We start from the raw sequence: 26,265 nt of genomic DNA, 5'->3' as shown, positions 1-26,265 counted from the left end.
TAACATTCCACCCCAACAGCAGAATATACATTCTTTTCAAGTACACATGGAAAATTCTCCAGGACAGGTCACATATTAGGTCACAAAACAAGCCTCAACAAATTCAAAAAGATCAAAGTCATACCATGCATCTTTTCTGACCACAACACTAGTCAACCTACAAAACTACAAGTCAACCACAAGGGGGATCCCAGGTGGCTCAGTCGGTTAAGCGTCTGACTCTTGGTTTCAGCTCAGGTCATGATCTTGCGGTTTCGTGGGTTCGAGCCCTGCAATGGGCTCTGCACTAGATCTTCTCTCTCTCCCTCTCTCTGCCCTTCCCCAACTCACACTGTCTCTGTCTCTCTCAAAATAAATAAACTTAAAAAAGAAGTTAACCACAAGAAAAAAAATCTGTAACTACCATAAATAAAATAACATTCTACTAAACAATGAATGTTTAGGGAGAGAGAGAGAGAGAGAGAGAGAGAGAGAGAGAGAGAATGAATCTCAAGCAGGCTCCACGTTCAGTGCAGAGCTCAAGGCAGGGCTTGATCCCATGACCCTGGGACCATGACCTGAGCCGAAATCGAGAGTCAGACGCTCAACTGACTAAGCTGCCCAGGCACCCCTACCAAGTGTTTAAAGAAGATTTAATACCTATTCTTCTCAAACTATTCCAAAATACAGAAAAGGAAGGGAAACTTCCAAATTCATTCTATGAAGCCAGGATTACCCTGATACCGAAACCAGGTAACGACGTCACAAAACAAGAGAACTACAGACCAATACATCTGATGAAAATAGAGCAAAAATTCTAACAAACCAAATCCAGCAATACATTACAAAAATCATTCATCATGATCAAGTGGGATTTATTCCTGCGTTGCAAGGGTGGCTCAATATTCACAAATCAATCAACGTGATATATCACATCAAGAAGAGAAAGGATAAGAACAATACGATCATTCCAACAGATGCAGAAAAAGCATTTGACAAAGTATAACATCCATTCATGATAAAAACCCTCAATAATGTAGGTGTAGAAGGAACATACCTCAACATAATAAAGGTCATATATGAGAAACCCCACAACAATCTCCTCAATGGAATAAAACTGAGAACCTTTCCCTTAAGGTCAGGAACAAGACAAGGATATTGACTCTTATTTTATTCAACATAGTACTGGAAGTCTTAGCCACAGCAATCAGACAACAGAAAAAAAATAAAAGGCATCTAAATTGGTAAGGAAAAAAGAAATCTTTCAGTATTTGCAGATGACATAATACTATATATGGAAAACCTGGAAGATTCCACCAAAAAACTGCTAGAACTGATAAACGAACTCAGTAAAGTCACAGGACACAAAATCAATGTACAGAAATCTGTTGCATTTATATACACCAATAATGAAGCAGCAGAAAGAGAAATTAAGAAATCAATCCCATCTACAAGTACACCAAAAATGGTAAGATATCTAGAAATAAACCTAACCAAAGAAGTGATACACCTATACTCTGAAAAGTATAAAACACCAATGAAAGAAACTGAAAATGACACAAAAAAATGGAAAGACGTTCCATACTCATGGACTGGAAGAGCAAATATTGTAAAAATGTCTATACTACCCAAAGCAGTCTACACGTTCAATGCAATCCCTACCAAAATACCTACACCATTTTTCCAGAACTAGAACAAATAATCCTAAAATTTATATGAAACCAGAAAGACCCTGAGTAGCCAAAGCAACCTTGAAAAAGAAAAGCAAAACTGGAGGCATCACAATTTTAGATTGCAAGTTATATTACAAAGCTATAGTGATCAAGCAGTACGGTAATGGCACAAAAACAGACGTGTAGATTAATGGAACAGAACAGAAACTCCAGAAATAAACACACAATTATGTGATCAACTGATCTTCAACAAAGCAGGAAAGAATATCCAGTGGGAAAAAGATGGTCTCTTCAACAAATGGTGTTTGGAAAACTAGACAGCAACCGCAAAACAAAGAAACTGGGGGCACCTGGGTGGCTCAGTAGGTTAAGCACCTGACTCTTGATTTCGGCTCAGGTCATGATCTCACACTTCGTGAGAGTGAGCCCTGTGTCAGGCTCTGCACTGACAGAGCAGACAGAGCCTGCTGGGGATTCTCTCTCTCCCTCTCTCTCTGCCCCTCCCCCATTTGTGTGCATGCTCTCTCTCTCTCTCTCTCTCTCTCTCTCTCTCAAAATGAACTTAAAAAAATTTTTTTAATGAAAAATAAAAATTAAAAAAGAAAGAAAGAAACTGGACCACTTTCTTACACCACGCACAAAAATAAATTCAAAACAGGTTATGGGCCTAAATGTGAGGCCTGAAACCATAAAAATCCTAGAAAAGAACATAGGTAGTATCTTTTTTGACACTGGCTATAGCAACTTTTTTCTAGGTATGTCTTCTGAAGCAAGGGAAACAAAAGCAAAAATAAACTATTGGGACTCCATCAAAATAAAAAGCTTCTGCAGAGTGAAGAAAACAATCGACAAAACTAAAAGGCAACCTATGGAATGAAAGAAGATATTTGCAAGTAATCTAATAAAGGGTTACTATCCAAATATATAAAGAACTTATAAAACTCAACACCCAAAAAGCAATCCAATTAAAAAATGGGCAAGACATGAACAGACATTTGGCCAAGAAGACCTACAGATGGCCAACACATGAAAAGATGTGCATCATCACTTACCATCAGAGAAATACAAATCAAAACTACAATGGGGTATCACCTCACACCTGTCAGAATTCTGGCTAAAATCAAAAATGTAAGAAACAACTGGTGTTGGTGAGGATGTGGAGAAAACATAACCCTCTTCCACTGTTGGTAGAAATGCAAACTGGTACAGCCACTGTGGAAAACAGTATGGAGGTTCTTCAAAAAGTTAAAAACAGAAGTATCCTACAATCCAGCAATCACACTACTGGATATTTACTCCCAAAATACAAAAACACTAACTCAAAGGGATATATGCATCCCTATATTTACAGCAGCATTATTTACAACAGCCAAATTATGGAAGCAGCCCAAATGTCCATCAATTGATGAATAGATAAAGAAGATGTGATATATACATACAATGGAATATTAGCCATAAAAAAGAATGAAATCTTGCCACTTGCAATAACATGGATGGAGCTAGAACGTATAATGCTAAGTGAAGTAAGTCAGTCAGAGAAAGACAAATACCATATGATTTCACTCATATAAGGAACAAAATAAATAAGAAAAGGGGGAAAAAAGAGAGACAAACCAAGAAACTGACTTTTTAACTACAGAGAACAAACAGATGGTTACCAGAGTGGAGGTGGGTGGGGAATGAGTGAAACAGATGATGGGTATTAAGGGGCATTTGTTGTGATGAGCACTAGGTGATTATAATAACAACTTAAAAAAAAAGTTTCATTTCCACTTAGACAAAGGAAGAATAAATTATTTGGATGTTTTGGCAATCTGCCTCCAATCTCCAAAATCCAGATTTTGTAAGCAAGATTATATATTAAAACAAACTAGAAAAATCATGGGAGAATCCTTTTTTTAAAATTAATCTCATAGTTTGACCTTTCTAAGTCACCACAAAACCAAGAAAACAGAAAAGAAAAAATTACTAAATCACACTGCAAAAAAAACTCCAAGTAAATAAATGTTTATATTCTTGCCTAGTAAAAACAACCATAACAGTAAAACAAAATGGGGAGAAATATCTGCAACAAATATCACCACAGGTTGATTTCATAATATTTAAAACAATTGCCCAAACCAAATTAAAAGACCAATAAAAATGAACAATGGTCACAAAGAGAAGTACAATTCAAATACACTGAAAGATGTATTACTCTGCAGAGAAATACTGAAACTACACTGAGTATAATTAGGAAAAACTGATGCAGTCAAGAGTCATCAATTATATTAAAATGAGTGGGTAAAAGAGAACAGGATATTAATATTAACATAGTGCCCAAGTAGCACCCCAAAGATTAGAAGAAAAAATACCTTTTACAGTAGAGAAGCCTTAACTAAATGTTCAACCATGGTATCACCAATGTGGGGCAAACTGATATAATGTGCCCCAATTTGATGCACTAAGAAGGTTACATCACTTATGTAGTATTTTTACCAAAAATATTTAAGATGAATACAATTATGAGTAACCAATGAGACAAAACTGAGGGATATTCTACAAAATACTTTGTCTGGACTCTTTAAAAATGTTGATGGCATGAAAAATTTTAAAACAAAAAGGCCAATGAAGAGTTCTAGAATAAAGATGAATGACAACCAAATTCAATGCATGATCCTTGACTGGATCCTGAATTTTAAAACAAAATAAAAACTAATTAAAAAAAAAAAAGGGATGTCTGGGTGGCTCAGTCAGTTGAGCATCCCACTCAATTTTGGCTCAGGCCACGATCCCAGGGTCGTGGGATTGAGCACTGCATCAGAGCAGAGCCTGCTTAAGGTTCTCTCTTCCCCTCTCCCCTGATCCCTCCCACACGTGTGAACATGCTCTCTCTAAAGAATAAAAAAATAATTTGAAAACAAAACAAAAACTGTAACAGGCACTAGTGAGTATTTAGGGAAATTTGAATATGGACTGCATATTGGATGAATACCATATCAATGTTAAATTTCCTGAACATAGTAATCTTATTGTGCTTATGTAGGAGATCACTCTTGTTCTCACAGTACTCTGGTAAAACTTAAATTTAAAAAATAATAAAACTGCTCTATCAAAGAAATAACCTTAAGTTAGCTCTAACTGTCAAATAAATAACAACGAACTACTTCATACATTTACTACTTGGTAATACAGGGGGAAATGTACTTTTTGTATTAAAAATGAGGGGCACCTGGGTGGCTCAGTCAGTTAAGCAGCTGACTTTGGCTCAGGTCATGATCTCACGGTTCATGGGTTCAAGTCCTGCATCAGGTTTCATGCTATCAGCTCAGAGCTCAGAGCCTGGAGCCTGCTACGGATTCTGTGTCATCTTCTCTCTATCTGCCTCTCCCCCGCCTGCACTCTGTCTCTCTCAGTAAATAAACATTTAAAAAACTATTTTTAAAATATATATTTTTTTTAATTTTTTTTTTTCAACGTTTATTTATTTTTTGGGACAGAGAGAGACAGAGCATGAACGGGGGAGGGGCAGAGAGAGAGGGAGACACAGAATCGGAAACAGGCTCCAGGCTCTGAGCCATCAGCCCAGAGCCTGACGCGGGGCTCGAACTCACGGACCGCAAGATCGTGACCTGGCTGAAGTCGGGCGCTTAACCGACTGCACCACCCAGGCGCCCCTAAAATATTTTAAAAAAATCAACATCACAGAACTATCTTGAAATTAAAAAAAAAAACCCTTGCTCTTGTCCACCAAGTCCAGGTAGAAAGAACCTTCCTTCTAGAAAAGTAACATGAAAAAATCAAGAAAAACAAGAAAAATAGAAAGGAGTTGCCAAGGGATAAAACATGTTCATCACGATGGTACATGAGTGATGTCATGAACAATGAATAATGCTACATAATCAAAAATTCCACTCCAGAAATCTAATTAGCAATTCTTACATTCATTTTTAAGACCAAAGGTCTTAGCACTAATCCAGTGAAGATAAAAATTGCAGATTTTTGTAAAATATAATTAAATTCTGGACAGAACAAAAGGCATATGTCCTTAGACACTGACAGTGAAAACTCCCCAAAGTAAGTTGAAAACAAGCTTTTAAGACTAAGAAAGTTGCCTACTTTTAACAATACTATATAAACTTCGAATTAGTTCCCCCCAGGCACCAGAGAACAGTTATAAAAGGTGCCTTAACAAATACAATACAATAAGCCAAATATGATAAACTGAAATCTAAAAAAGATTTTATGAAGCAGCATGAAGGTGAGATGCCTTACATTTGTAAAAACTGAAATAATGTTGTTGGATACTTACCTCTTCTGTATCTTTTAGCGTACACACGTGATATGGCATAGATATTAACGTCTGTTCCTTCCTATCTGCAATATAAAGCCACCACCATTCTTGTTTCTCCTGCAAAGAAAAAAAAAAGAGATGTTATCAGAAAGAACTAGAGAAGTAACTGTCTGCCTTGTCTCATTCTAGAGGTATTGTTCTGGTTTTGTTCACTGCAGTATCTCCGGCACAGACACAGTGCCTGGTACAAAATAGATATTCAATAAATGTTTACTGAATGAATAAACTATTCTTAACCATTTATAGATCTGCTGTCCAAAAGAATTCTGTACGTAATATGGGGGTTTCAAACAGTCCCTTAAAAAACGGTAGTGATGGGCCTCTGTGTTAAAAACCCCTGATTAACCTTAAATGACAAGAGATATAATAAAATAAAATAAAACATCATAAACTATTACAGGATCATCCAGCAAATAATCTTAGTCATCTTACCTAGTAATAAGCAAAAGCCAGAAAGTAAGAGCAGAAGGGACTTGGGCAACCAAATCGGAAATCATGAAAATACACTACTCATAAGAGATTATCTAAGAGCCTAATACCTTTCACTGCACATGATTTTAATAAGCACAACATTTTTAGCTGTACCTCAGAAAAGATTAGGAATAAGAAAAGAGCTCAGTAAAGAAACTGCCACCAGAATGTACAATGACAGCAGGAAGAACTGACAGGAGACAGAAAAGTATTTAAAAAAAACAATGAGAAGACACAGCAGTCTGGAGGCACCAAACTTCAGTGTGCTCAGCACTGTTGTACAGAACTCATCAATAACTGTTTAGTCATGTCTTAGTACCCTCTGCTTAAGAACTGGTCAGGGAAGAGATCTTCTTTAAACAAATTAAAGAAAAATGTTTTGGAGCTAAAACAGACTCTAGGATAGTCTAAATACTCATTTAACCAAAACAACACTAGACTATTCTAAATTCTCAATTACCCAAAAGAAAGTTAGAAAAATAACTTTTTACTGAAAACATTATCATAGGGAAAATGTCTTTTGAATTCAAAATCACTTGTACTTGCTATTTTATTTTAACCACAAGACACTGAAATTTGATTATTTGATAATGCTACACTGAGGTTAACTAAAAATTCTTGTAAACTACAAAGCACAGCATTAATAAGCAGAATAAATAAATCACAAGTATATGATTAATTCAACTTCTGCTTAACCCAAAGTGGACTACCATAATAGGTGTGTGTGTGTGTGTGTGTGTATACATATATATGTATATTTGTCTACGTGTGTGTTGCACAAAGTGGATAAAAACATTATAATGGACTCAAAATGCAGTATTAATTTCTGCACCTTATGGGCCAGAGTCTCAGTCACAATTACTTGATTCTGCCACTGTAACATGAAAAGAGTAAGTGTGACTGGGTTCCAATAAAACTTCATTCATAAAACAGGCAGGGAGGCAGACTTGTCTACAGGCAGTAGTTTGTCAATGCCTGATTTAAAGCCACATAGACCAGATTATTTCACTTCTCTAAAACCCTGCTTTTCTTCTCTATTAAATGAGGAGCATCTACCTCAGGCTGTGTTGTGAAGATGGACTGAGATAATACAAGTAAATTATATATCAGAATGTCTAGCACATTGAGAGTGATAATCACAATTATTAATGAAATGATCTCATTACTAGAACACACATGTAATATAAGAAGCACGGGAGATGTTTAAGAATGTGCGTATCTTCTTTACCTCTCCACTAAGAGAATGCCTTTCCTTCCCTCTCCCAGGCTATTTGATTAAAATGTGATTCATTCAAGAATATTTATTAAGAAGCTGGTGAATATGAATCCACGGCACTGTACCTGTGCCTAGACTCTTTGATGCACACGGTGAAAGTGGAAAAGATGTTCTACCATGACTTATTCACACTTTCAACACAATAGCTTCTCTACTGTGTGAGATTCCCCACCATTCTTAACATATTAAGCATAATGAGTGAGTTTCAGTTACATGTAAGTCAATTATAAACACGTAACTTTAAGCAATTTAAATGGGTAGTGTGATAGTTAGGGTAGCTCTACAGGGACACGGGAAGGTAGACAGGTAGACATTAGTAAAATCCTAAATAAATTTTGTCTGATAAGTGGTACTTTTCGAGATGTTTACCGTGTAGTTGTAGATTAAATTAGAAAAAGGCATTCTCAAGGCTAAAATGTTCTAAGGGAGTGAATGGATGTTTTGCTTATTAACTAAGCATGGTCTAAAATGAACGGTCTGTTACAAGGGTACAAATTATGCAGCTTACAACATCCCATGGCACTTTTAAAACCAATCAATGAGTGAAATTTACTCGCTTGATTTCGGGAGTCTTGGGGTTGGCAGACTACCACTGCAATGGGCAAAATGCCCCTAACAGATGGGCTAACGCTCACGACACGCCAGAAGATCAGCAAGCACATTAACATGGAATCCTGGGCTGACTTTCCTCCAAGTCAAAACAACAGTCTGCAGAGCCACTCATTTATTATTAGGGAAGCCAAATTACTTGGGAATTTGCCTTCAGCAGCCCCCAGCAACTCTGGATTGACATTCTAAAGCAGAAAGCAGATTTATACATGAAATCACCTGCCAAACATGAGTGCCGAGCATAAGATTCTGTGGCCAAGCTGTGAGGCAGTCGGTGGAACAGCTTCCTTGAACTAAGAGGCAACCAGTTCTTGACCTCTGGCCAGAGACAGAATCATTGCAAAAGCAAAGCATTGTGTAAATTCCAAATTCATTTGAAAGACAAACAACTCAAGGAGACCAAAAGTTGAGAAGGCCACAACCACAAAGTAAACAAGGACAGGAGAACAAATAGCACTGCAGCAATCTGTCCTGAGCTTGGGGCTCAGTCATTCTGAACTCTTACTGAACTCAGCTGGTCCCACAGCCCATGGGCTTGCCTATTCCCGGGTACTAGGGCCAGAGCAAGTGCAGTGGCTCCAGGTGGCCAGTAGAGAGCCATCAGAGAAAACTCATGGGAAAAATTTAAGAACTTTTTTCATTTTATTTAAAACTTGACAGAAGTGAGAGACTCAAAAAAGCTGTGTAATCATAGGCAAAATATGCATTTGTCTGACAGACTGCCTGAACTACTAAAGAGAAATCAGCAGTCAGCACAACCTTCAGTAATATAGGCACAGAAAAGACAGAAGCACAGGAAACTATATAAATACTTAAAAAGTTAACAATCCTCCCATTATAGACCACATTCACTAAATCTAATTCATACTGAAATGTATTCTTCAAACTGTCACCTATCAAGAACGGACCACATCAGCACATTTGAGCCAGTACACACCATGGAGGGATAAAAGGCAACTGAAAAATACCTGAAGAGAAAGTAGATGGAATAAGGAAAACGCCGAGTCATGAATAACTCACCTCGGGAAAGTAAAGACTATAAACAGGATGTGTTATCTTTGATTTGGTTTCCAGTAGAGCTCTCTCCTTTCGCTGTATACTTTGTTGTAATTCTTGCCACTCCTAGGTAAAGTAAAAATCAAACATTTGAAATCGTTTTGAAGTTTCCATCTTCTTCCAGCTATTATTCCTGACAATGCTAACTACTACTGAGTTCAGTCCCACAGACCTGATCATTTCCCTGCTCTAAACTTACAACACATTATTTCATAAATCAAACCTAAGCCCTTCAGCATCAACTACATGGGTCGTGATCTGATCTGGGCCAATCTCTTCAGTCTCCTAACACTGCCTTCCTCTTTGCACTTTCTATTCTAGTCATTTTGAACTATCTTGACTTCTCTGAACTCACCAAGCTATTTCACTCCTCCTAAACCCTGTTTGGATTTGTTTTCTCCCTCTGTCTTTAACCTGGCAAATTCCTCCTATTATTCCCTTAGGAACTGCTAAAGCCTAAACCATGAGTTCCCAAATACCAGAAATTTTCCTCAACTTGAGTTGATCACTCCCTCCTCTGTGTTATCACTGTACCTGGCAAAAATGTGCATAATCTCTTTTGTACTTTTGTACTTTAATGTTTACTTACAAGTCTGCCTTACCCACTAGCCTGTCATTCAAGGGCAGAAACTGTTTTACATTTGGTTTGCATTTCTGTCATCTAACACAGGGCTTGCAATGTGGCAGATTATGAATAATTGTATAATTATTTGACAATTGAATGAATGTATTTTGGTATCTAAAGAAACTAGTCTGTCACTTCTACTAACCCTAATACTGTACTCAGAAAAGAATATGTCAACTCTTTCTCAAAACGTGGGTGGGGAAATAATTTCTTTGATAGGCTTTAATTTCCTGGCAATCAATTTAATTCCCGAAGTACAAAAACGGTCAAGGGCCAGCAACTGCTAAAAAGTCACCCTTGTTTTTCCCCACCATTCCCAAGGGCAGGTACATTACAGGCATACCTCATTTAATTGCACTTTGCACATGTGTGCTTTACAAATACTGTGATTTTTACAAACTGAAGGTTTGTGGCAACCCTGTGTTGAGCAAGTCTCTTGTTCTACTGTTGCCATTTCTCCAACAGCGTTTGTTCACTTCATGTCTGTGTGTGTCACATTTTGGTAATTCTTGCAAGATTTAAAACTTCTTTCTTATTATATTTGTTACGGTGATCTCTGATCACTGATCTTTGATGTTACTACAGTAATTGTTTTGGGGCACCTAAGATGGCAAACTTAATAAATATTGTGTGTATTCTGACTGCTCCACCAATGGGCTGTTCCTCCATTTCTTCCCCTCCTCTTGGCCTCTCTATTCCCTGAGACACAACAATACTGAAATTAGGCCAATTAATAACCCTACAGTGATCTCTCAGTGTTCAAGTGAAAGGAAGAGCCACATGTCTCTCACTCTAAATCAAAAGCTAGAAATGATTAAGCTTAGTGAAGAAGGCAAGCTGGAAGTTGAGACAGGCTGAAAGCTAGGGCTCTTGTACCAAATAGACAAGTTGTGAATGCACAGGAAAAATTCATGAAGGAAATTAAAAGTGCTACTCCAGTGAAAACACAAGTGATAACAAAGTGAAACAGCCTTACTGTTGACACAGAGAAAGTTTTAGCAGTCTGAACAGAAGATCAAACCAGCCGTAATAGTTCTTTAAGCCAAACCTTAATCCAGAGCAAGGACTTGCCTCTTCAATTCTATAAAGGCTGAGAGAAGTGAAGAAGGTGCAGAAGAAAAATTTGAAGCTAGGAGAGGTTGGTTCGTGAGGTTTCAGGAAAGAAGGCATCTCACTAACATCAAAGTGCAAAGGGGAAGCAGCAAGTGCTTGTGGAGAAACTGCAGCAAGCTATCCACAAGGTCTAGCTGGGATAATTAATGAAGATGGCTACGCTAAGTAACAGATTTTCCACACTAACAAAACAGCCTTACACTGGAAGAAGATGCCATCTCAGACTTTCATAGCTAGAGAGAAGTCCATGCTTGGCTTCAAAAGACAGGTTGACTCTTCCATTAGGAGCTAATGCAACTGGTGACATTCAGCTGAAGCCAATACTTGCTTAGCGTTCTGAAAATCCTAGGGCCCTTAAGAACTATGCTAAATCTACCCTGCGTGTGCTCTCTAAATGGAACAACAAAACCTGAATGATAGCACATGGTTTATTGAATATTTTAAGTCCACTGTTAAGATCGACTACTCAAAAAAAAAAAAAAAATCCTTTCAAAATAGTACTACTGCTCATTGACAACGCACCTGGTCACCCAAGAGCTCTGATAGAGACATACAGTAAGATTAATGTTGTCTTCATGACTGCTAACACAACATCCATTCTGTAGTCCATGGATCAAGGAGTAATTTTCACTTTCAAGTCTTACTATTTTAGAAATACATTTTTTAAGCAACAGCTGCCACAGATAGTGATTCCTCTGGTGGATCTGGGCAAAGTATACCGAAAATCTTCTCATTCACCCTTTTACAAGCCATTAAGTATATTTATGATTCATAAGAAGAGTCAAAATGTCAACATTCACAGGAGTTTGGAGAACTGATTTCCAACCCTGATGGATGACTTTGAGGGGTTCAAGACTTCAGTGGAGGAAGGAGTACTGCAGATGGGGTGGAAATAGCAAGAGAATTAGCAGTGGAGCCCAAAGATGGAACTGAATTGCTGCAATCTCATGAGAGAACTTGAGCAGATGAGGAGTGGCTTCTTATGGAGGAGCAAAGAAAGTGGTTTCCAGAGACGGAATCTACTCCTGGTGAAGGTACTGTGAAGATTGTTGAAATAACAACAAAGGACTTAAAAGATGACATAAACTCAGTTGACAAAGCAGTGATAGGATTTGACAGGTCTGACTCCAATTTGAAAGAAGTTCTATTGTGGGTAAAATGCTATAAACAGCATTGCACGCTACAGAGAAATCATTTGTGAAAGAATAGTCAATGCAGCAAATTTTACTGTTGTCTTATTTAAAAAACTGCCCCAGCCACTGCAATCTTCAGCAACCACCACCCTGAATAGTCAGTAGCCACCAACACCTAGGCAAGAGCCTCCACCAGCAAAAAGATCACAATTTGCTGAAGGCTCAGACGATGGTTAGGATTTTTTAGTAATAGAGAATGTTTTCATTAAGGCATATATATTGTTTGAGACAATGCTACTGCACACTCTATACACTACACTACAATATAGTGTTAAACATAACTTTCATATCCACTAGGAAACCGAAAAATTCATTTGATTCGCTATATTGTGATGTTAGTTTCATTCTGGTGGTCTGGATATAAGCCTGTAGTATCTCCAAACTATGCCTGCAATTCCTCATATTTTTATCCTTTGCCTTTTCCTTTTATTCCTCTCTACTTGACTCTCTCAGGCTATTCGGGGAAACTCTTTTTCTCTCCTAAACTACAAGGGTAGCTTTTAGGTCAATGGCCTAGTCAGAAAGAACAGAACAACACAAACATAAAGGAATGGCTGATCAGTTTACAGTTCATTTGCAGTAAGCCTCTAAGGACCCATTATTTGTCCAACAAACCCTCTTTTCTATAGCCCATCCATAAATCAGGTGCAAACTAACGCCATACCATGAGATTTTTTTCTATTTTCTACCCTCACAATCTTAGTAAGTTCCTTAGAGACACCTCTTTTCCTTAAGGTCTTATATACTTCTTGAAACAAGGTGGAATTTTGTAAATATTAGTTTTTCCCTTAACCAACCTCTAGACATTAGAGTCCACAGTAATGTTTCTTAACTCTAAACATTACCTGCAACTCTGGAAAGACTCAGTTCTAAGTAACTGCTTAGACCATAACCCACCTTTCCTAACTCATTTGCAGACTCAACTCCAACAATGAAAACCACTGTAAGACACCAAACTGGCTTCGATTTAGACCCACATCCTATACTATCTAGCAACTTAAAGATTTCAGAAAATTAAGAAGTCCGGGTGCCTGGGTAGCTTAGTCGGTTAAGTGTCTGACTCTTGATCTCAACTCAGGTCATAATCTCATGGCTCATGGGGTGCAGCTCCGCGTAGAGCTTTACGCTGACAGCACAGAACCTCCCTGGGATTCTCTCTCTCTGTTCCTCCCCTGTTTGCATGTGCTCTCTCAAAATAAATAAATAGACTAATTAATTAATTTAAAAAAAATTAAGGGGTCCAATCCTTGTTAGAAATGATTTTTCTTTATAATTCTGACCATCCCACAAAAATATTCTTACAAAATAATATGATTCTAAAATATACTGATATTATTTAAGACAAGTAAACAAAACAAATTAAAAAACAACAAAACCCAAAACAATCAGAGGTATATAACTCCAATTATTTAAACTTATAAGTCTTACTGCTTCGTCATCTTTGTTTTGTTTTTCATCTTGCTCTCTATCAGAGTCTCTGTCACTACCATCATCTTTTTCACTCTGGGATTCTCTATTCGTTTCTTCTTCTTCAGAATCACTGCCTTTGTCAGAAACTTCTTCTTCATCTTCCTTTACTGCAGCTTCCTAAAAGGAAAGAGCAACCACAAAAGTTTTGAATACCTCAGTGAATATATCATTCGGAGCCCCTGAAGCTAACTTTTTGTCATTAAAATTAAATTGGCTCAAGATTATAATTTCACTATTCATACAGAATTTTAGAGAATTATAAACACATTTACTTATAAATATGTGGTAGTCAGACTAAAGACTTTAACATTTGGCTTATTTGTCTACTGTTATTTTATTTTTGTTTGTAAAATAAAAAATACTTTTATTTTTATTTACAAAGTATACTACCACAATGGCAAAGATGGCTCATCTTTCAAAACACCAATCATACAATATATTTTATTCGGGATGGGGAAATGGGAAGTTTATAGAAAAGTACTGCTTTGACAGTTTAGTATTATCTTCTATGGCTGACAGAATATAATGTAGTAAGGAAAGCCAATATCCCAGACAAGATACTTACTAATCCATTTCAAGAAGCAAGAAAGAGAACAGCAAATTAAATGCAAAAAAAGTCAAAGTAAATAATACAGACCAGAAATCAATTAAAGAGAAGGCAGATACACAAAAGAGAAACCTAAATAAAACCAAAAGTTGGTTCTTTGAGGGGCTCCTGGGTGGCTCAGTCAGTTGGGCGTCTGACTTCGGCTCAGGTCATGATCTCAGAGTTCATGAGTTAGAGCCCAGTGTCAAGCTCTCTGCTATCAGCACAGAGCCTGCTTCGAATCCTCTGTCTCCCTCTCTCTGCCCCTCCCCAACGTGTGCATGCGCACGTGTGCGCTCTCTCTCCCTCAAGAATAAAATAAACATTAAAAAAAAAAGTTGGTTCTTTGAAAAGATTAATACAACTGCAGCAAGACTTCCATTAGGCAAGACTGATGAAAGGAAAAAGAGAATACAAATTACTAATATTAGGAATAAAAGAAACATAACTACAGATCCAAAGGACATTACAAATAAAGGATATTATCAATAACTGTCAATAAATTTGATAACTTACAGGAAATGGACAAGCTTCTTGAAAGACATAATATACTAAAATTGATACACGGAAAAAAGTAGAATTTGCTAAAGAAATGGATTCTGTAACTAAACCCTTTTTAAAACTCCAAACCCAGATGGCTTTTCTAGATAATTCTTCCAAATAACAAATCCAATCTTACACAAACTCTTCCAGGAAAAAGAAAGAAAGAATACTTCTTGTTTAATGAGGCCAACATAAACCAGATACAAAATCTGGCAAGGGTATTACAAGAAGGGAGAAAGGCAAACCAATATTCTCTCATAAAAATAAATGTAGGAATCCTAAATAAAATATTATCAAGTCCAAATAAATATGAAAAAGGATACTATGTTATGACCAAATGAATTTGTTCCAGGAATGCAAGGATAGCTTAAAATTTTTAAATGCATCAGCATAACTCACCACATTACAAAAAGGAGAAAAATCAGTCACCTCAACAAATGGAGAAATGGCATTTAATAAAATTCAGTATTGCTCATGATAAAAATTCTCAGCAAACTGGGAACAGAAGGGAATACTTCCTTAACCTGATAAAGAATATCTACAAAAACCCTATAGCTAACATCATACTTAACAGTTTGTTTCCTTTCTCCTGGAGATAATTAAGATTTGATAAGGGTGACCACTGTCCCCATTCCTAACGAGCATTACACTGAAAGTTCTAGCTAGTAGAGTAAGGCAAAAAGGAAAAGGAAGAGAAGGAGGCATAAAGATTAAAAACAAAAAAGTAAAACTATCTTTATTCCCAGATGGCATGATTGTGTACATAGAAAATCTTTTTTAAAGTACCTACAAATGGTTAGAATTACAAGCATACCTTGGAGATATTTCAAGTTCAGTTCCAGACAGTAGAGCGATTAATGCAATCAAGTCAAATGACTTTTTTTGTTCCCCATTACATATAAATACTATACTGCAGAATGTTAAATGTACAAACAGCTTTATGTCTTAAATCATGTGCATGCCTTAATTAAAAATACTGCTAAAGAATGCTATCACATGAGCTGCCAGAGAGCTGTAATCACTGATCACAGATCACCATAGTGAATATAATAATAATACAAAGTTTAAAATATTGAGGGCATTACCAAAATATGACAGAAAACACAAAGTGAGCAAATGCTGCTGGAAAAATGGCGCTGATAGATTTGCTCAACACAGGGTTGCCACAAACCTTCAATCTGTAAAAAATGCAGTATGTGCTAAGTGCAATAAACAGAAGTGCAATAAAACAAGGTATGCGCATATTGTCAACGTATGCCCCTTGATACAAGGTCAATATTTAGAACGCAACTGTATCTCTACACACCAGCAATAAACACTGAAGAATGGATTTTTTAAAAATGTTATATGCAACAGCACCAGAAAGTATCAAATGCAGAAGGGTAAGTAAATCTAATGAAAGATGTGCCATACCTCTGCCACTGGAAATTACAAAACACTGCTGAGAAAAAATTAAGGAAGATCCAAATTAATAAAGATAAACCATAATTATGAATAAAAAGACTCAATATTGTTCATGTGAATTCTCCCTACACTGAAGCACAGATTCAATGCAATCCTCATCTAAACTCCAGGAGCTTTTTTTGGTGGAACCTGCCAAGCTTATTTTAAAAATGTTGAGGGAAATGCAAAGAACCTAAAATAAGCAAGACAATTTTAAAGAAGAGTTTGAGAACTTAACACTAACATATTTCAAAACTTAATATAAACTCATCATAATTAAGACCATGTGGTTTGGAACAAGAATAGACAAATAATCAATGGAATGGTCTAGTGAGTCCATAAACAGATCTGCACAAACATCGTTATGGTCGCTTGTTTTATGACAAACCATCACTGCAATTCTGAGAAAAGGATGATCTTGTCAATAAGTGGTGCTAGAATAAGTGGTCCATAATCCCTATCTCACACTAGTCACAATAATTAATTCAAGATGTAGCTAAGCTAAATGTAGTAAGTAAAATAATATTTCTAGGAGAAAACAGAAAAATATCTCCAGGTTCTTGTGACAGGCAGAAATGTCTTCAACAAGAAACAAAAACACTAACCATAAAATTGATAAAACAGACTTCCTTAAAATTAAGTACCATCAAAAGCTACCACTAAGAGAGTAAAAAGGACTCATATCCAGAATATATAAAGGGAACCCTACAAATCCATAAGACAACCCAACAGAAAAAGAGGATATCCAAATGGCTAGTAAATATATCAAAAGATGCTCATTATCATTAGTTATCAAGTAAATAACAAATAAAAACCACACAGAGATACTGCTACAAATCCACCATTGTGGTTAAAATGAAAAAGAATGGTAGAACTACATATTAGTGAGGATGTGGAACAACTGGACTCAGGTTTTGCTAGTATGAGCATAGAATAGTACAACTTTGGAAAATAGGCTCTTTTCAACAAACTCAACATACACCTATTTGTGACCCAGCAATTCCAATGCTAGATTCCACATACCCAAAAAAAATGAATGTCCACAAAATGACATGTGCATGAATAAACACAGCACTTTTACTCACAACAGGCAAAAACTAGAAACAACCCAAATGTTCACCAACCAAAGATAGATAAATTGTAGTATATTCAAAAAATGGAATATCACATACACACAAAGAATGAACAGGTACTATCCACAACACAGATGAATGTCATGGACATAATGCTGAATGAAAGCAAACATTTCCAATTATATCAAGCTTAAGAATAGGCAAAACTGGGACACCTGGGTGGCTCAGCTGGTTAAGTGCCTGACTTCAGCTCAAGTCATAATCTCACAGTTTGTGAGTTCAAGCCCCACGTCGGGCTCTCTGCTGTCAATGCAGAGCCTGCTTCGGATCCTCTGTCCCCCTCTCTCTGCCCCTACCCCACTTGTGCTTGGGCACGTATGCTCTCTCTCTCTCTCTCTCAAAAATAAACAAACATTAAAAAAAAAAATAGACAAAACTAATCTATGGTAATAAGAGCCAGAACAGGAAGGTATGGAGGTAAAGGGAGGGATCTTTGAGAAGGGGCATAAGCAAGTTTTCTAGGGTGTTAAAGTTTTCCATCTTAATCTGGGTATCATGCATACACATACATATAAAATTTCAGGAGCTATACACATAGGATTTGAACATTTTAGTATAAGTTACATGAAAATAAAGATAATGATAATAACAGTATTAACTTACACTCCCAACAACTCCATTTGCCTGCTTTTGTTTCTGTTGCTTTGATTGTGGTAAGGGCACAGGTGTAGGTTTTTTTTTTAAAGGTTTCTTTTTTTTCGATTTAGCAGCTTTCTTAGGTCCTTTACTCTTCTGTTGCCATCCTCCTTTTGTCCTATTCTTGTTAGTATCACCCTGCTGTAAATCACAACATACATACACACTCAGAAGTTATAACAATAGTTTCATTTGGGAGTCATAGTAATTTTTAGATAAAAATGGCTAAACTAAATGTTTTCATAAACTGAATTACTCTCCCACAGCAATATAAATCAATCAGAACTAAACAAAACATTTCCTTCACCAGGAAAGATAGGTAAGAAAAATCAAGTTTTTACCCCATCTTCTGCCGGCTGTTCCTCTGCAGCACAGATGGACTGTTCCTTTTCAAATACTTCCTGGAGGTAGAGAGAAGAAAAATAGCTCTATCAACTTACATTTATCTTTCAGATAAACAAAGCAATCTTTCAAAATAGATGACCAATACGCTTTTTAACTGGTGACAATTGGCGGGTGAAGGAAGAACAGGAGATTTTTAGCAATTACTAAATGATGTGTACAAATTTAGCAATTACTAATTTACACTTTGGAAGTTACCTTCTAAAATATCTCACATCTGTCTTGAATACATTTGAAAAGTACAGTCTACTTAAATTTATAAATGCAATGCCTTAAGATATGTAAACTCATTATAAAGTAAAAAACATTCCACAGTTTAGAGTAACTAAGGAGGGGCGCCTGGCTGGCTGCATTGGTAGAGAGTGCGACTCTTGATCTCAGGGTCATAAGCTCAAGTGCCACAGTGGGGATAGAGTCTCCTTAAACAAACAAACAAACAAAAAGTTAGAAAAAAGTTTAAATAATTTAATTAAATGACTAAGAAGTGGAACACCAAAAAAATCCATATAACCTAAAGACATATCCACTGTATAATCCACTTAGGATCAGTACAAAAGCCATAAATTTGGGATTTAAATTCCAGTAAGATTTCAGTGAGAATCTATACTAGAAGACAGTAAGTGATGTTCGTTGTATTTATAAACTCCTTGGAATTACTAAAGCTAACAAATAAAAACAATGATAACTTGGGCTCTAAACTATTAGCCTAATTCAGGGGTCCGCAAACTATGGCCCATTGCCTCGTTTTTAAATAAAGTTTTATTAGAACTCAACCATGCCCATTTGTGAATTCAGTAGTTGCTACAGAAACTGTGGCCTATAAAACCTAAAACATTTATTAATTGGACCTTTATAGAAAAAGTGTGCCAGCCCCTTGTCTAATTCTATCATCTCTGCTTCATCATTTTTTTTTTATTTCTTCATTTTTTTAGCTAGATTCTAATACTTAAATTACTCTCAGGTACTGTTCATACAAGAACTGGAAGATAAATGGTTGATTCTTTCCCTTCTTCCAGGGCAATTTTGCTTTTTCTTCTACCAATTATCCCAGAAGTTCAACAGTTGAAGGCCAACTTTTGCTCGTTTTTCAGGCTGGGAATTCCAAAGCATGTGGGTAGTATAAATTTGGATTCTAACCCAATCCTAGCCACTGGCTTAGAATTTCCTCTTCTCCCAGAGGGCACGTCTCATCCAGAGTCCATGACACAAATGTTTCCTTACCACCTGCTACCATAAAACCAACATCTTTAATTTGATATATCCTACTACAAAATATGCTTTTCCTAACAGAGGTTTTTGTTTGTTTTTTTGAGAGAGAGACAGAGACAGAGACAGACAGAGAGACACAGTGTGAGCGTGGCAGGGACAGAGAGAGAGGGAGACACAGAATCTGAAGCAGGCTCCAGGCTTTGAGCTGTCAGCACAGAGCCCAATGCGGGGGCTTCAACCCACAAACCACGAAATCATGACCTGAGCTGAAGTCAGACGCTTCACCAACTGAGCCACCCAGACACCCCACTAGAAATTTTACACACCGTGTTTAAATGCATACTAGGTTTCCTACAGATGTTCACAGACCCCAGAGTAGAACAGGCTAAGATCTGCCATTAGGTGAATAAGTAGAGTTGAAATAGTACAATCAAAAACAAGTTCTAACTTGGGAGGTAATGCAAATTTGTAATAGAAACTGAGAAAAACAAGATACAGGAAACATATACAATGTGACTGGATTTAATGAAAAGGAATGAGAAAAGTACCAGTATGTATATACACATACAACGTAAAGGTCCAGAGAGTAAATATGAGCATGAAGAAAGACATGAAAAGATATACAGAAGACTAAATTCTGGTCTGGGGCTGACAAGGGCTTTCCTGAGGAAGGTGGGTTAGAGAAGGAATCCATGATAGTAAAAACATCATTTAGCCCCACAGTTATTCATGCATTAGGGTATCTACAGTGATGCGCTTCAAAATCAATAATTTCAGGGTGGTAGGACTTTAGGTCATTTTAATTTCTTCTACTTTTCTACATCGCCTGAACTTTTTTCCCCAGACAGCATGAATTTTTCACATAATTAGAAAAAAAAAATATTTTCACTGTAATTTAACATTTTTTAAAATAAAAAAATTGAGAGTAAATTCTCTAAAGAACTGACTAAACAGGGGCACCTGGGTGGCTCAGTCGGTTGAGCAGCCGACTTCAGCTCAAGTCATGATCTCACGGTCCGTGAGTTCGAGCCCCGCATCGGGCTCTGTGCTGACAACTCAGAGCCTGGAGCCTGTTTCAGATTCTGTGTCTCCCTCTCTCTGACCCTCCCCCGTTCATGCTCTGTCTCTCTCTGTCTCAAAAATAAATAAACATTAAAAAAAAAAGGAATTGACTAAAGAATACGTAAAGAAATTCTCAACAATAATCAATAATTAATCTTTGTATAAAACTTTACAGTTTAAATACTATATGCACATTGCCTTGTTATTATGTTTTACAGGGAATTAACAAATCACATGAAGAATTAATCTATTTTCCAAGGGTTTTTTTGTATGTAAAAACTAATGTGAAAAACTGAAAATTTATTTAAAATGTCAAAACAGCTAAAAGGACTTGCAAAATTAGATTTTACAACTACAATAGTTTTGACTTTAAGAATACATGACTTAAAATGAGAAAATAAATAAAAGAACTTTAACATATAACTCTCTCCCCCCTTTTTTCACTGCAGTATAGTTGATCCACAATGTTACATTAGTTTCAGGCATACTACATAGTGATTCAACAACTCTATGCATTATGCTATGTCACCACACAAGACCATTACAATGCCTTTAACTATATTCCCTATGCTGTACCTTGAATCCCACGATTTATTCCATAACTGGGGAAGCCTATACCTCCTATTCCCCTTCACTACTTAACACATAGCTCTTTTTTTAACATGTAACTCTTAAAGAATAAAAATAAGAAATTACTTACTGCCATTGTTTGCCTTGTCAATTTAACCAACACTGTAACTAGGGATCCTACTGTGATGTTGTTGCTATCTTCATCATCCAATACTAGAAGATGAAAGTAAAAAAATAAAATTTAATTTGGTACTTCAGTATTTCATGTACACATTTTAAACTTACTCAATGAAAAATAATTTGTCTATTCTGTATAAAATGCTCCACTAGATGCTTTCAACAATGTACTCATTTAATCTTTAAAATGGCCCTATGAAGGGGCAGCTGCATGGGTCAATCAGATGAGCGTCTGACTCTTGATTTCAGCTCAGGTCATGATCCCAGGGTTGTGGGATCAAGCCCCATGTCAGGCTTGACTGTGGAGCCTGCTTTAAGACTGACTGTTTCTCTCTCTCTCTCTCTCCTCTCCCTCTGCCTCCCCCCCCCCAACCTCGCTTTCTCTAAAATAAAATAAAATAAAATAAAATAAAATAAAATAAAATAAAATAAAATAAAATAAAATAAAGTTAAAATTTAAAAAATAAAATAGCCCTATGAAGCATTATTATTTCCATTTTAAAGAAGAAACTGAGGGGGCGCCTGGGTGGCTCAGTCAACTGAGTATCCCACTCTTGATTTTGGCTCAGGTCATGATCCCAGGGTCATGGGATTGAGCCCTGCGATGGGCTCTGTGCTGGAGCATGGACCCTGCCTCTCTCTCTCTGCCCTCGCCCCAACTCACACTCACTCTAAAATAAAAAAAGATAATTAAAAAAAAAATAAAGAAAAAACTGACTTTCAAAACTAACGTAAAATTAAATGCCTGAGGTCACATAATGGCTATATTTGCACTGCCAAGTTTCAAACCCAGGTGTTTTAAAACAAAGTATAATGTGAGGACTGCTATACCACACCTTTCTTTCATATCGATATAAAAAAGGGTACTGTTACTCTCTTAAACTATGCAAACCTCGTATTCACAAGACTTTAACTATATGATCAATGCCAGCCTGCCGGTCAGAAATAAGATAATTAGGACTAGTATTCCAAGTCACATTAAATTTATTTTTTTAAGGCAAAAACTTCCAAGATTTGTTTATATTAAAAAACACCTTTAAAAAGTTTTCACAATGTTTTTGCGATTGTTTAATTTTTTAAAACCACATTTGCCAAAAAAAAAAAAAAACAACTCTACACTTGCCACACATATTGCCAAAAGCTAGTAAGATAAGCTTAACATTAAAATTAGTAACATTAAAATAAATGTTAAAATAAATTACAACATCAAACAGATCTTATTCAAATATGTAAATAATTCATTTCACCTACAAGTTTTATCTGTAACAGTTTTCTTCACTATGTATTTCTGCCTATAGATTTTTCTGAGCTTGTTATGTTTATTTTACATAGATGTAGATTAGCATACTCTGTTGTGGCCTACATTAACACACTACCAGTTGGAAAAGAATGGCCTCCAACAAACTATCAGTATCTCTCTTCAATTACTGGCTGTGAGGTGCAACAGCTAGGCATCAAGAAGGATACAATATCCTTTCTTCAATCTGGAAGTCTCCATTATCTTTCCATTATCAAATCTGGGCTACACATTCATCAACACGGCACAGTTGTATGTGCATGAGCACTGCACACGAGTTAATAGCTATAACTGTATCTACTGGCCATTTGATGCTTTACGGTGGAGAAAAAGCCTACAGGTGATTCTAGACAGCCTCTAGGCAATGTGGGAGAGAGTTCCACCATCTCCAGCACTAGATAATGCAGATGCCCCTTTCCTGCTTCTAAACTGCTTCTCCTCTCCCTCCATTAACTATATTACTCATATTACACATTGGGATAGCACTGTGAAAATACAGTAAATTGTCTATACAAGAGGCTATGGAATGAAATACATCATGAAGTTTCCCAATGAGGTTGAATATTCTTACCCTACTTCTAACGAGAAAATCTGACATTCATTTTTCTAAGCAGCATGTACTTTTTATAGCTCTTGATTATTATCAGAGTTATCTCTTAAATCCCAAATTGGATTTTACTTGAATAGTTTCTATTTTTTTTTTACTTGAATAGTTTCTGATTTAAATTGGTCCTAAATGAAACTTTTACTGTTTTTAAGTGTTTGAAGACTCACAAACCCACAAGGAAATCCGAACTCTTCACCAAAGCAGTCCCTACATGTATCCTACACTCCAGCCGATTTGAAACCAGACTGCAGTTTTACCTTACTTTCTCAAACACCCCAATCTTTGAGAGTCATTTATCTCTTTTCAATTCCATTAGAATGCAAACTTAGTAAGGTAGAGGCTTTGTCTAACTCACCACTGCTTCCCCAACACCCAGATAAATGAGTGGCACTCAATAGTTGTTGAATGCATGAATGACACAACGTCCGTGTCATTCATTTCACACTTGCTTTATGATTCCTTGGTTTTAATCCTATGTTTATATCCTCTTTCCTCAACTAAACTATAAGCCCCTTACAGACAGAAACCACCCCTAACACATCCTTGTATTTTTGGTCCCACAAAAATGTTCTCACAACAGTAACTTAGTATATGTCAAAACTCAGAATAATGTTACAATGAAGGAATGGAGCAGATAATCTCTTAATTCTGTCACCATTGTAAAATACTATTATTCAACTATTATAATGGACACTCACTGGCCAACTGTGTAGGTAGAAAAATAATCTCTATATTTTCATCCCAACAGACATAAACATAGAGACAGGATGAGAAAAACACATGAAATGTGGCACAGAACACGGTAATTTCCAAGGTTTATTTAACATAAGTAAATTGGGCTTAAAATGAATTTTAGAACTAAGCAGCTATTTCTTTCATACTAACAATATATGTATTTCAAAGATCTTTCACTGCATCTGAAAATCCTTCATTCTTTAAAAAGTAAGATATTCCTAAAACTTGAACTACAGAACAGAGAGTCCTCAAGCTTAATCCCATTCTGAGGATCATAAAAGTAAGATTCTATAGGATTATATCAGTGTTCTCAAAACTATTAAGCATACATCATATTCTATCACAGCAAATGTGACATGTAAACCACAGTTCTGGAAAGTCTAGTTACACATTATGATATCAAATGTTTTGAGAACCTTAAACCAAATAAACAGGAGCCAATCTATCAAAAGGGAAACAATGTTCAACACGGAAACCTCCCACTTACCCTGTGATTTTATGTCCATAGTCACATATGGGAAACTCCCAAGGACAGCCATAACCTCCTCATATTTTTCATCTTCAAGGAAGTGCAGTAGATTGTGACGATCTGATTCTTTTAAACTCACCAAATCCTGGATAGTCTTAATTTTGTACTGAATTTTAAAAGAGAGAAGAAGAAAGAAAATAAATCCTAAAGTCATAGAATTTTTCACAAAAGGAAAATTAGCATATTTACTAAAACAAAATCCAACAACTTTTAAAAAAATGTTAAGATTACACAGGGTCCCCAACTTACAGTGGTTCTACTTAAAGCTTTTAAACTTTACAATGCTGCCAAAGCAATATGCATTCAGTAGAAACCATACTCTTGAGTTTTGATCTTGTCTAGGACTAGTGATATTTAATACAGTATCATCATGATGCTGGGCAGCAGCAGCGAGCAGTAGCTCCCAGTCAGCACATGCTCACAAGAGTAAACAATCCATACACTTAGAACCACTCTGTTTTTCACGTTCAGTATTCAATAAATTATATGAGACAGATATTCAACACTTTACTATAAAACAGGCTTTGTGTTAGATGATTCTGCCTAAGTGTAGGTTAATGTAAGTGTTCTGAGCACATTTAAGGTAGGCTAGGCTAAGCTACTGTATTTGGTAGGTTAGATGTATTCAATGCATTTTTGACTTAGGATATTTTCAACTTACAATCGATGGCTTTATGAGGATGTAACCCCACTATAAGCTGAGGAAGATCTACATACACATTTCAAAGCAAACAATACAACTTTATAGCATTTCATGGCCTTTTATCCAAGGAAATTCAAATTAAGAATTTTTTTTATTACAAAGTTAAAACAGAGTAATTTTTTAATTTTAGAAAAAATAAAGTTAGGAGGAAAAGACAGTAACATTCATAGACTCTTGACCCAAGCAAGAATGACTGTCATCTTCTATGCTCAGTTTGCTGACCCATATTTTCAATTTTAATGATAAAAACCTTTAAGAGTATGAATTTATCTCCAAGTGCAGCTGCATCCTTATGGTTTTACTATGCAATTTTCTCATTTTTGTTGTTCTCTAAATATAGCTGTTACTGCACTAATATCCATCTGGGCTAAAGGGATACTTAGGAGAGTGTTAATTTCCAGCCATTTGGTGCTAGTTAATTTTTACTTTTGCAGACAGGGATTAGATCATGAGGTGTGTGGAATGTCCACTTTTCTATTACAAAGTTTTCGATTAGAAATGTGAACAAATCAGGGCGCCTGCATGGCTCAGTCGGTTAAGTGTCCAACTTTGGCTCAGGTCATGACCTTGTGGTCCGTGAGCTCGAGCCCTTTGTCGGGCTCTGTGCTGACAGCTCAGAGCCTGAAGCCTGCTTCAGATTCTGTGTCTCCCTCATTCTCTGTCCCTCCCCTGCTCATGCTCTGTCTCTCTTTCTCTCTCAAAAATAAAGATTAAAAAAAAATTTTTGTTTTAAGTGAACAAATTTATAATTGCAATACAATTACCTGAAAGGACAGAAAACTCAAATGCAAATTTCTAATATACATTAGTTCTACCTTATATTATCAAATCCAGG

The 26,265-nt window shown here is 36.4% G+C and overlaps 1 protein-coding gene across 2 annotated transcripts in view; it reads right to left on the bottom strand.

Annotated features, from left to right (window-relative positions):
* SEC63 (SEC63 homolog, protein translocation regulator) overlaps positions 1 to 26,265 on the bottom strand; it is a 74,785-nt gene that overhangs the window by 7,937 nt on the left and 40,583 nt on the right. For both annotated transcript variants that reach the window (XM_047101613.1, XM_047101614.1), the window contains 7 exons: positions 24,686 to 24,833; positions 21,513 to 21,595; positions 18,481 to 18,540; positions 18,107 to 18,280; positions 13,757 to 13,915; positions 9,362 to 9,463; positions 5,944 to 6,042 (listed from right to left, as the gene is read on the bottom strand). In XM_047101613.1, the coding sequence (XP_046957569.1) occupies positions 5,944 to 6,042; positions 9,362 to 9,463; positions 13,757 to 13,915; positions 18,107 to 18,280; positions 18,481 to 18,540; positions 21,513 to 21,595; positions 24,686 to 24,833 (825 nt within the window). The remainder of the gene's footprint in view (positions 1 to 5,943; positions 6,043 to 9,361; positions 9,464 to 13,756; positions 13,916 to 18,106; positions 18,281 to 18,480; positions 18,541 to 21,512; positions 21,596 to 24,685; positions 24,834 to 26,265) is intronic.

This window comes from Lynx rufus, unplaced genomic scaffold (assembly GCF_022079265.1).
Source record: "Lynx rufus isolate CCGP_SWC_20201006 ecotype Redwood Valley unplaced genomic scaffold, mLynRuf1.p SCAF_6, whole genome shotgun sequence".
Classification (NCBI taxonomy): Eukaryota; Metazoa; Chordata; class Mammalia; order Carnivora; family Felidae; genus Lynx; species Lynx rufus.
Note: the sequence above shows the minus strand (reverse complement) of the source record. Positions and strands in the feature narration are given on the sequence as shown.